The sequence below is a fragment of the Urocitellus parryii genome, chromosome 6 (genome assembly GCF_045843805.1).
Source record: "Urocitellus parryii isolate mUroPar1 chromosome 6, mUroPar1.hap1, whole genome shotgun sequence".
Classification (NCBI taxonomy): Eukaryota; Metazoa; Chordata; class Mammalia; order Rodentia; family Sciuridae; genus Urocitellus; species Urocitellus parryii.
The window spans coordinates 112114273-112126522 of NC_135536.1; the positions used below are offsets into that span (position 1 = coordinate 112114273).

At 34.7% G+C, this 12250-nt stretch overlaps 1 protein-coding gene across 5 annotated transcripts in view; it reads left to right on the forward strand.

Annotated features, from left to right (window-relative positions):
- Positions 1 to 12250, forward strand: part of Pias1 (protein inhibitor of activated STAT 1) — a 131419-nt gene that overhangs the window by 87491 nt on the left and 31678 nt on the right. For all 5 annotated transcript variants that reach the window (XM_026408806.2, XM_026408810.2, XM_026408809.2 and 2 more), the window contains exons 5-7: positions 276 to 366; positions 1007 to 1141; positions 8667 to 8772. In XM_026408806.2, the coding sequence (XP_026264591.1) occupies positions 276 to 366; positions 1007 to 1141; positions 8667 to 8772 (332 nt within the window). The remainder of the gene's footprint in view (positions 1 to 275; positions 367 to 1006; positions 1142 to 8666; positions 8773 to 12250) is intronic.

The window sequence follows — 12250 nt, forward strand, 5'->3', positions numbered from 1 at the left end:
TTGTTCAGATTATCAAAAATCTCCAACAACACCAAAAGTAAAAAAAAATAAGAATCTGCTTATAATAGACCCCTGCAGTTCAATCTTGTTGTTCTAGCACCAACTGTATTCTAATGCTGTTCAAATGTGCTTTTTCATTGTGTGAAATGTCCAGTTTTTAGTTTTCCCCTTTTTGTTGTTTTTAAGTTGATCATCTTTTAAGTTAGGTCTTGAACAAAAATATTAGTTAGGTTATCCCTTAATAAAGGAAGTTAAACTTAACCTTTATTGTTTAGGTTTTGTTTATCTGAAACCAGTTGTCCACAAGAAGATCACTTCCCACCCAATCTTTGTGTGAAAGTGAATACAAAACCGTGCAGCCTTCCAGTAAGTCCTAAAACCTTAATGTTATTTTTAATATACATTATCAATATAACTATCAAATAAGTAATCACAGCTGTTGTTAATTATAGTTTTTCATTAGGAAAATATTTTTATTTTGTATATTTTTTACAACTGGCTGCAACACTTGTACCAATTATGTACACTTAGCAGCTATGACAGCTATGGAGATAAAGTTTAGGATTTGAAGTTGGACATGGTACCTTTGTTATGTTGGAAGACAGGGAGAATTTGTTTCAATAAAATCTCAACAATGTTTATGTTAAACTGTAAATCTGTGGTAGAATGGAGATTTGAACAATGCTGTTCCTTACTTAGGGGAGGAGGATGGGAACTGTTTGGTCACTTGAAAATACTCATTGTATACTGATATAAACTGATTCGTAAATTTGAGAAATTTTGAATTTTTATCACTAATGTTTTTCTTAGGCTTACTGAGGTGGTTTAGAGAAATAGTAATAAACTCATAAAAATGTTCACTGTTTGTAATGAAAACATTCATATTTTTGAGTATATGATTTGTAGGATTTTTTTGGTTGGTGGTATTTGCTTTTTGTTTTTAAGAAATGAAAGTTGAAATGGTTGTGGGAATAATAAGTATAAATAAACTATATTTCTTTCTTAGGGTTACCTTCCACCTACTAAAAATGGTGTGGAACCAAAGCGACCCAGCCGACCAATTAATATCACCTCACTTGTCCGATTGTCCACAACAGTACCAAACACCATTGTTGTTTCATGGACTGCAGAAATTGGAAGAGTAAGTGAATAATTGTTTTTACCAGATTTTTGTATTTTAAGAAAGTGTTGTTCACCATGGCTCCCTGAGATTACTTATAAATGACATTGTAAAATGAGTTGCAAAAAGATTTTTGTCTAACAATGAATTTTCAATGTATTCCCATTTGAAAAGTGGGATCCTGCAGAACCAAATGTTTTATCACCTGATCTTTCATTCAGCAATTCATCAAAATTGTTTTCCTGTATAATTACATTTTCTTTTGTATTTTAAATTTCTACATCTTATTTCAGTATAATATGCCATTATATAGCATAGTTTCTATTGTTGAACACTTCATTCATTGATTTATTCATTGTCAAGTAAAAAAAAAAATTTTTTTTGAAGACCATCCTAGTATCTATAGCTATTATCTAGTATAGCTATAATTTAATAGCTACTTCATAATTATCACATGCAAACACATGACAGTTTTCTTATAGTAAATTATCAGAAGTGGAATTGGTAAGTCAGCATGCAGAATTTTTAGAAAATTTTGTGTACATTGACAGATTGTCCAAAAATATGTAAATTTATTCTCATTTAGTATTTATTTGCATGCCTGTCAACACTTATTATCTTTTAAAAAATCTTTACCATCATTACCATTCTAACTAGTTTCCTTTTTTCTTTTTTTTCCTGGAGGCAATAGGAATTGAACCCAGGGTCTCTTTACCACTAAACTATATCTTCAGACCTTTTTTTCTCTTTTGGAGCCACCAAGTGTCTGAGACTGCCCTCAAATTTGAAATCCTCCCACCTCAGCCTCCCATGTCCCTGGGATTTTAGGTGTGCAGTATATCTGATAATCCTCCTTCATTATTGAGATTGAACATGTTTTAAGTTTGTAACTATTTACGTTTAAAATTGTATCCATGCCTGTTTCTCTAATATTCTTTTTCTTACTGTTTTGTGAGTTTTACTTATATTAAGAATTAACCTGCCTGGTGGGCGCTGTGCTACACACCTGTAATCCCAGCAACTCGGGAGGCTGAGACAGGAGGAGCATGAGTTCAAAGCCAGCCTCAGCAAAGACTAAGACTCTGAGCAACTCAGTGAGATCCTGTTTCTAAATAAAATATAAAATAGGGCTAGGGATGTGACTCAGTGATTCAGTGTGCCTGAGATTACTTATAAATGATATTGTAAAATTTCAAATTTTACAATATCATTTATAATATAATTTCAAATTAACCTGTTTTTTTTTCATTTTGCAAATATTTGTTTCCAGTTTCTTAGCCTTATGTTTTAATTTATATAATTATTTAATGTGTAGGAGATTGTCATTATCATAGAACTAAATCTTTTTTTTTTTGTATTTTTTTTTTATTGGTTGTTCACAACATTACAAAGCTCATGACATATCATATTTCATACATTAGATTCAAGTGGGTTATGAACTCCCAATTTTACCCCAAATGCAGATTGCAGAATCACGTCGGTTACACATCCACATTTTTACATAATGCCCAATTAGTAATTGTTGTATTCTGCTACTTTTCCTATCCCCTACTATCCCCCCTCCCCTCCCCTCCCATCTTCTCTCTCTACCCCATCTATTGTAATTCATTCATAGAACTAAATCTTAACCAGTTTTTCTCTTTGTGGTCTTTTCCCCTCCCCATGATGCTTAGTCTGTGTGCCTTTTCTAAGCTCATGTAAATAAGCTAAACTTCTAGACTCTTAAGCTTTCATGTTTTGCCTTTAGATATTTAATCCATCTTAAATTCATATGTCATGTGATAAAAATTTTTATTTTTTAGTTTTCCAGTTCTAACACTAAATAAATGCAGATTCTAAAGTCACTATTGTATATTTAATTTTTTATATATCCTGGGTATGTTTCTGAACAACTTGTATATTATTTCTTAGTCTAGCATTCATTTTCTGGGACAATTCAGAAAATTGCAGTTTTTAAATTATTGTTTTAAAATTCATAACATTAAATCAGTTCTATTTAAAATTTATCAAATGTTTACTCTGGTTATTTTATGGTTTATTTCAGGGTTCTTAGAACTAGAGAGAGGTCAGGGCTGGGGATATAGTTCAGATGGTAGAGTTCTTGCCTCGCATGCACAAGACCCTGGGTTCAATCCCTAGCCCCACCAAAAAACAAACAAACAAACAAGAACCAGAGAGAGGTCAGAGAGGGCTTCTCTGAAGAAGTGGTGACCAAACTAAGAGCTAAGAAAAAGGTAGCAATCGGTTAGGTGAAAGGTTCAGAGGAAACCACCCTCACAACAGCCCAGTAGCAGGGGTGAACCTATTTTTTTCTAAGAAGCTGAAGAGGATCTACTGTGACTAAAGCAGAGAGAATAGGAAAGAGCAATATAATAGATGGTTCTGGAGCCGGAAGAGGGCTAAACCATGCAGGACCTTATAGGTAATGGTAAAGTTAAGGATTTTCTCTCTTTTTTAAGATATAATTTGTTTTTGTTGTTTTCTTTTGTAGCTGTAGATGGACAACATGCCTTTATTTTGTTTATTTTTATGTGGTGCTAAGGATCAAAGCCAATCTTCACTTCAAGCTAGGCAAGCACTCTGCCACTGAGCTACAACCCCCACCCAAGGATTTTCTTTTTAATCAGAATGTTTATAGGTCCATATTTCTTTCTAGAAAAGTTTCTTCAGAATCTGCAGGACTATGTGATAGATTGGAAATATGGATGAAGAGAAAGGACAGATGACTTCTTGGTTATTGGCTTGGGTAACTAGGTGAATGATAACACATTGAGGAAGAGGAAACATGGGAGAAGGACTGAGTTTAGGTATATTTTGTTTTGTTTTGCTTTGGAAGAGGGAGCATTGGAGGACTAGATAGAGAAAACAATGAGTTCAGTTTTGAAGCTTTTGAGTTTGATTTGCCTTTAAGGTATCCTAAATAGGCAATTGAGCAGATACACTAAGGGCATAAGTTTGGGCTAGAGGGGGAAAAAATATGTGACTCATCTGCATGTTAGTGGTTATTGGAGGTACACAGATAATTGATATTGCTTAAATGAATATATCAAGAAGGAAGAGAGGAGTGCCTAAGACCTATCCTTGAGGAACTATAACATTTAATACTGAGTAAAAAGAATGAGCCTACAGAGGATGTGGGGAAACAGTGACAGAGAATGGTGCAGGATAGAGGGTAGGTATGAGAAGACAAAAGACTCAGAAACAAAGGAGATGGTTGATATTTCTGAGAAAGTGTGAAGAGGTCAAATATATTGAAGTGAAAAAAAAATACACTGAATTAGGAATGTGAAGATGACCTTAGTGTGAGCCATAAACCAGATTGTGATAAGCTGGAGGTGAGGCAGTGGAGAAGTATGATTTTTGGAAAGAAATGAAGGTAAGCTGGAGGGAAATGTAAGGTTGTGTTATTTGTCTTAATGGGAGAGTCTTTAACGTGTTTAGAAGATGGTGGTAGGGAACTTCTTCTGAGAAGACATTTGGTGTACAAAAGGAAACAGGGATAGTCAATACTGAATTGCTTGACTGGAAAAGCTCTTAATAGCTTGGAAAGAGCTTCTTTAATGGCAATGGGAAGATCAGGTAGAGTGTAGGAGACGTGAGTTCTGATTGATGACTTCCCTTACATATGTAAGACAGGAAGTGTGCGTGTGAGTTAGCTGAAATAAGAAAAATAAGGGCTTTAAAGAGAGTGAAAAGGTGGGAAAGGTTATTAGAGATAATGAGACAAGTTCCTGTGTGTTACTCTCTTTTTTCCCTACATTTTTCCCCCCTCATGAACTGTGAATTATTTTTATCACATTTCCTTTCCTCCACCTCAACCTCACATCTTTCTGAGAATTTGAGTGAGATTTCTTTAAAGTTATGGATCAAATTAGGGAGAATTTTTATTTACAACAATGAGTAATATAGTCACTCCAGGAACTGTGTTATTTTCCATTTACTCAAATCCTCTTTTATGTTCCTCAGTTAATAAATCTTGCATATTTTTGTGAATTCCTTTGTTAGTCATTATTACTACTACTATTGTCAACAGATCTTTTTTCCTATCACATTTTCTAAAGTATTGTTTGTTTGTTTTATGATACTGGGATTGAACCCAGGGGTACTGTACCACCGAGCAATCTCCCTGGTTGCTGTTATTTTTTGTTTTCAAACAGATCTCACTAAGTTGCTCAGCTGACCTCAAACTTTCTCCTCTCATAACCTTCCAAGTTGCAGGGATTACAGGGATGTGCCAGTGTCCCTGGCTGTTTGTTTGTTTGTTTGTTTTTAAAGCTAGTTATTTTTTAATATTTACTTACACCCAAATTCATATATTAGTTCCATTAGATTTTTAGATGCTTTCTTAGTATTTCCAGGTAGACAGTTTTGAATTTGAGATATACCATTACATAAGTAGTGGTAATTCTAATACAACACCATTATTTCTTGTTCTACTAGCTAGAACTTTTTGAACAGTATTAAATAACACAGGAGAGCCAGGCATGGTGGCACACATCTGTAATCCCAGCAGCTTGGGAGGATAAGGCAGGAGGATCTCAAGTTCAAAGTCAGCCTCAACAATGGCGAGGCACTGTGTAACTCAGTGAGACCCTGTCTCTAAATAAAATGCAAAATAGGTCTGGGGATATGGCTCAGTGGTTGAATGTTCCTGAGTTCAGTCCCCAGTACTGAACAAACAAATAAATAATGAACAAACAAATAAATAACACAGGTGATAGTGAACATATTTGACTTGTTCCTTATGTTAGTAGGAATATTAACTACCATTACAAAATTAAGTATCATAATGGCTATTAGTGTTTGATGGAACTTATTTATCATCAATGATATATTTCTGTATTCCTCTTTGATTGAACTTCTTTGTTAGAAATAGATCTTGAATTTTATAAAAATCTTTTTGACATCAGGGTAATATTATTTCCATTGATTAATTTACATGTCACCAATAGGTGTTTGAATCCTTATAAATGTTCTATTTTTAGTGTATCTTAAAGAGTTTCTTCCCTGTCCCTTTTTGAAGAGGGTGTTGAAAATGTTTTGTGTGAAAAATATAGCCCATAGAGGAAGAAAGGGGGTGCTTGTAGTAAACTCTAAAGAGGTCTGAAACTTTAGGAGACGAGGGACTGTGGTTGCTGAGGTACAGCACTAGAGAGGGGAAGATGCTTTACCTGGCCATGGAATGCTCTGGAACCTCAGAGCCTGGGAGGTCTACAAGTTTGAAACCTTTCTTTTGAAATAAAATATCGAGAAAAATTAAATCTTTTCTATAACCTAGAAGATAACCAACTAGATTGTTTTTAGATCCCTATTTTAATAACCTGTATAGATAACTCTTAACAGTTCATGTAGACACCGTTTTGCAGATAATTTTGTCTTGATTGGTTGCCATTGACAAATGTTATAAATAGGTCTTTCCAAAGAAAGTAAGTGGGAGAACTAGCATGATGCCTGAAGGAAATAAGTGAACTATATTATAACTTGTTAATCTACCTCAGAGTAACCACTGCCTTTAAGGTTTATTAAATTTTCATTATTTGTAGAGAAATTACTTATGCTGATATAGAGGGCATGTAATGAATAGATTATGTTTTAATTATAGAGTAAATATCTTTTGAATTTGTACAATTTCAGAAACTTGAAAAAGCAATAGATAAAAACAATAGAGTAATGCAGTTATATATCAATAGTTGGAATTAGGTAGTACTTGGAGGAGTTGACAGGCCAGTACAATATCTACCTAGAAGAGGTACTGTGCTACTGTTAGGTTTGGGGGGATTTTTGCTTCTGAACCTCTTTATATGATATAAAAATTAATTCCCTACTGTCAGTACAAGTGACATTTCCTACAACTAACATTGTTTTTGCAGCTTTTCTTTCTTTCTTTTTTTTTTTTTAATTCTTCTCCATTTGGTTACATGTTTCAACTAGAGTGAACATACCTTTTCACTGAACTTCTTATTGTGGTTTTTACTTAATCTCTTCTTAAATATTTATATGAAGCCTTAGGGTAATTCCAAGTTCTGAAGATTCAAGCTGTCAGTACAGAATTTCACAGTGTTAATTAGCATTTCTTCAGTTTCTATTGTATTTGAAGCACTAAGCAAATAAATCACAGTGCTGAATAAAGGGTTTTTGCTAAAAAGAAGCTTATCTGTACTGTATTAGATTGGTATGTTACATGCTGTGAAATTAGAGAAGTTTTAAGGTTACTTGTTCCTCACAATATTAATACTGTGAAATTTACTAATGAAAGCAAATTTGCTTTTTTACACTTGATTCCCCCCCGCAGGAAATATGCAGTATGTGAACACAGATAGGTTTCTGAATTCTAAATAAAATATTGACCTTCCAGAGGATACTATAGAATATTTTCTCTAGTTTCTAAGAGATGAAAGCTAGCATATGTATTGGACTAGTTTAGGAGGTTGAAAGCAAGTAGGATGTATGAAACCAAGAATTAAGAGAATGACATTTCCCTTGATCATTAAGTCTCTTGTTTGGTCCCTAACTTTTCTTCTGTTTCAAGTACCTGCTCTGTCACCAAGCTGTTACATGATCATAAGCAGATTATATAATCTTTTTGTGCCTCAGCAGTTTCATCAACCCTTTACCCAGAATAGTCCCTATCCTACCTATTTCTCATAGCCTTCTGCACAGTTTAAGTACATGGTATATGTTAAGATGCTTTGAAAACTGTATAGCTATAAAATAGAGATGGTAGCAGTTATTATTCTCTTTTGCTTCGTTTCAAGTCTCTTGATCTTCCTCTTGATCCTAGCACCAAATGGAAAATGATCGTTCTTATTTAGATCTCTCTCCTCCATTCCATAAGTCTCTGTCCTCTTTTTCTTCCTCTTATCTAACTATGTGCCCTTCATTCAGCCTTGGCTCTTCTGTATTCTTTGTCCCCTTCTCCAGCTACCATCTCTGGTGGTAATTTACCATACCAGTAGCTCCTATTTGCAAACTTTCTTTAGTCTCTGTGCTTTTTGGCCCAAGTGGAATCTTTTCAAGAGCTAGTTGAAGGCATAGAGAGAGGTTAAAAGGTATAGAATAGAAAGCCAATCTCATTTATAATTTTTAATAGCTACTATTTTAGATATTCCTATTACCTACTACATGGGATTTATGATATCTTGGACATTTTAATGGCCTTAGTTTGTGTTTAGCCTTAATAGTGTTCTGTCATTGGCTTTGAGTATAGGTAGTCAGGTAATATAGAAGCGTGACAGATCTTGGGTTTGAATTCTAGGTTTGCTACTTAGAATATATAGTTTGTTACTTGACAGTTATAAAATTAGAGCAGATTCTTTACTTCTCCATACTTTAGTTTCCTTATCCGTAAGGAAAGGTTTATGACCACCTCTGAGCTTTCTGGATCAGGATTAAATGAATCATTACTCCTGAAAACACCTAAGACAGTGCTTGACACATAGTAGGTATTTTAAGAAGTGTTAGTTTTCTTTCCCTTTTGCTGTGGGATTAAAATAGATGTATTATTTAACTTACATATGTTGTTTTCTACATCTTTTTTTTTTTCCAGACCTATTCCATGGCAGTATATCTTGTAAAACAGTTGTCCTCAACAGTTCTTCTTCAGAGGTTACGAGCAAAGGGAATAAGGAATCCGGATCATTCTAGAGCTTTAAGTACGTATGATAAACTTATTTCATTTATGCAGTCAAACTATTTTGTTAAAGGTTAGAGTAGTGTTTTCTCAAGTTAAGAAATATTAACATGTATTCCTTTACTAGAGCCTATTGAAAAGGATTAAAAACACTTGAGAACCTTTTTTTGTGAGCTTATAAAACCAGACCTAAGAGTAGTTTTAATGTTTGTATCACAAATTATATTTTATAATCTATATTTTACTACAACTTCATAAAATAAAATGTTTATGGAATTTTAGGAGATGGGAAGACAATCCCTGCATAAGTTTCAATAAAATTATTTTAGATTTAGGAAATATATACAGAGTTATACAAAGACTATGCCTGTATTACTGAAGTAAAAGGAAACAGTGAGGTGATGGCAATAATAGTGAAGTGGGTTCTGCCAGTAATCAATTATGTGGCTTTGGACAAGTCACTCTGTTCTTGAGTTTCTTGTTCCTCATGTGTAACAAGAGTTTTGTAATATTTTAAAACCTTTCCAAACTCTGGGCTCATAGGTATATGTTACTGGATGGTTCATTTCAACATGTTAATTTTGGAATGTAAGCAAGGTCTGTAAATGGATTTACTGGCTTTAATTTTTGAGGTCATGGCCTTTCCAATGAGGTGAACTAAGTTGTTCCTTTAGTCTCTGTGAAGTAGGTTCTTCATGGATGAATTTAGGAGTAAAGACTCAGTGCTTACAGGTAGGGTTAGATAACTGTCATCTAAGGATTCTTGATGTGAGTTGAGTAATGGAGCTCACTATCAGTTTGGTACTTAAGAACAACTTACCTTAATGTGGTAAGGCCAGCATTCCTCTCCTTTTGTACAATAACTTTTATTTTTTTCTCTAACCTTTTTTTATACCAGAGTAAATGATTGCACTACCCCTGAATAACAATATACCCTTTAGTTTGCTGAAGAATTTTTCTATTTTGAAAGGGCCCTTTTAAAAATGCAGTTATTCAGGTATGCTGGCACCTGTAGCCATAGCTACTTGGGATGCTGAGGCAAGAGGATCACTTGAGCCTAGGAGTTTTGTAGTGAGACCTTGTCAGACATAATCCTGAGTCAAAGGGGAATATTTATTGACAGATGATGGACATCTAGAATAATAGTGCTGTTTTGGAATCTGGGGGATGTCCTTTGGCAGAGATAAGGAGATAGTAGGGATCCTGAAAGTAGAAAAGGGATAGATATCTCTGCTGAAGGAAAGTTCGAGAGAGGAATTCCCTAACCCCCAATCTTACTGAAGTTATTACTGGTCATTCCACTGACAATCTTCATACTTGCCTCACAGTGCTAGATTGTCAACTAGTGAAAAACATTATGGAATTCTGTGAGCCTGTGGGAAAAGAGAATTCCTAGAAAGATGACAGATAAAACTGTTGTATTTAATAATAATAATAATAAAAATATAAGGCAAGTGTCTTTGCACAGACTGTTAACCCTTCTCCACTTGTAGCTATAGCACCACCTGGAGGGGGAGTGATAAGGTGTGCCTGGGATTTTATTTTCTGCAAGGAACCACTGTTAGCACTATTAAGCAGCAAAACCTGCTTAATTCAAAAACTGTATTTTCAACTCGAATATGCTGCTGGATGTGGAAAGTATTCGAACATTCAGTGAGCTTTTTGTGACTATTTACATATTATCTTATATACTGGCCAGGGGAAGACATGGAACATTAATTTAAATCCCAACAGTAAAAAATTCATTGTAATTGACAACAAATTGAAGAAATAACTTTCCCAACAAATTAATTATGTACTTAAAATATTGCTTAAAGCAATTTGACAGATAAAAATGTCAAGCTGGAGCAGGGCACAGTGGAACGTCCCTGTAATCCCAGCAGCTCAGGAGGCTAATACAGGAGGCTTGAGAGTTCAAAGCCAGCCTCAGCAAGACCCTGTTTCAAAACATAAAAATGGCTGGAAATGTGGCTCAGTGGTTAAGCACCTTTGGGTTTAATCCCTGGTATCAAAAAAGAAAGAAAGAAAGAAAGAAAGAAAATATCAGAATATCAGGCTGGGCGTGGTTGCAACTCAAGAGGCTAAGGTAGGAGGATTGCAAGTTTGAGGCTAGCCTCAGCAACTTTGTGAGACCCTGTCTTAAAATTTAAAAATCAGAAAAGTTCCAGGTATGTAGCTCAGTGGTAAAGCACCCCTGGGTTCAATTACCAGTTATCCCACCCCAAAAAAAGAAAATATTTTCAGGTATCTCAGATATTTTTGAAGAATCAGATTATTTATAGATAAGTTCACTATACCTTATAAATAAATTCTACTGGGGCCTGGAGTTGTGGCTCAGTGGTAGAATGCTTGCCTAGTACATGTGAGGCATTGGGTTTGATCCTCAGTACCACATTAAAAATAAAAGTATTGTATCCATCTACAACTAAAATATTAAAGAAAAAAATTCTACTGGAAACAGTTTTATTTGTTAAGTCAGGAGCTATTATGTATTTGAAAAAATGAACATGATAGTATTTAGAATTTTCACAGAGAAATCCATTTTAGGGATCATTTTGTTTAGTAAGTTTTTGTCTTCTGGTTTCTACTTTTATGTAGCCTCCTTCCCAACTATCACAAAGCCAGCTTTTTATTAGCTCTTGGTCAAGTTCCTCTCTCTTCCCCTCCACCTTTAGCAGTTACTTCAAGCACTACCTATATTCTACTCAAACACTTTTGTCCCTCTCCAAGCACATTGTCAATGTAAGAACATTGGGGCTGTAACAAGTGAATTCTAATTCTCTAAATTGCTCCTTTCTCCTTAATCTTAGTGCCACCATAATTACTTTTCAAGTTATCTACATTTGTACCCATTCTCACTTTATTCTTCAGTGTCAGGAGGAAATCTCCCTTTTCCTGCCTAAGTTAATCTTTTATTCATTTATTATTCTCAATTCAGAAATTATAATAAGAAGCAGGCACAGTGTACTTGCCTGTAATTCCAGCTGTCTGGAAGGTTGAGGCAGAACGATTGTGAGTTCAGGGCCAGCCTGGGCAACATGGTGAGACCACCATGTTAAAAAATAAAGAAAAGGAAATAACGTAAGGGTCCACTATGTTCCAAGCACAGTAGAATATACCATTAAACGAGATGAACACCATCTGTATCCTCTAGAAGTTTGCAGTCTGGTGAGAAAGACATTAAATGATTACACACGTCATTAATGAATTACAGTTGTGACATGTGCCTTGAAGAAGATAGACGGGGAAATCTGTAAAGGTACAACAGGGGAATGTAGTCTTCTCTCTGGTGTTGTGATGCTTAAAACAAAACTGTATGGATGAGGGAGAGTTAGGACGGAGATGAAAAAGGTAAATGCCAAGAGAAAAGGCCAGTGGAGCTGAAATAGAGAAAAAGAGGGGAATGGCCAGACAAATGGACAAGTGTTAATTAATTTAGATGATAAAAGATAGATAATAGAAAACCATGAAAGGATTTTCTTTTTTGTTGTACTGAGGAT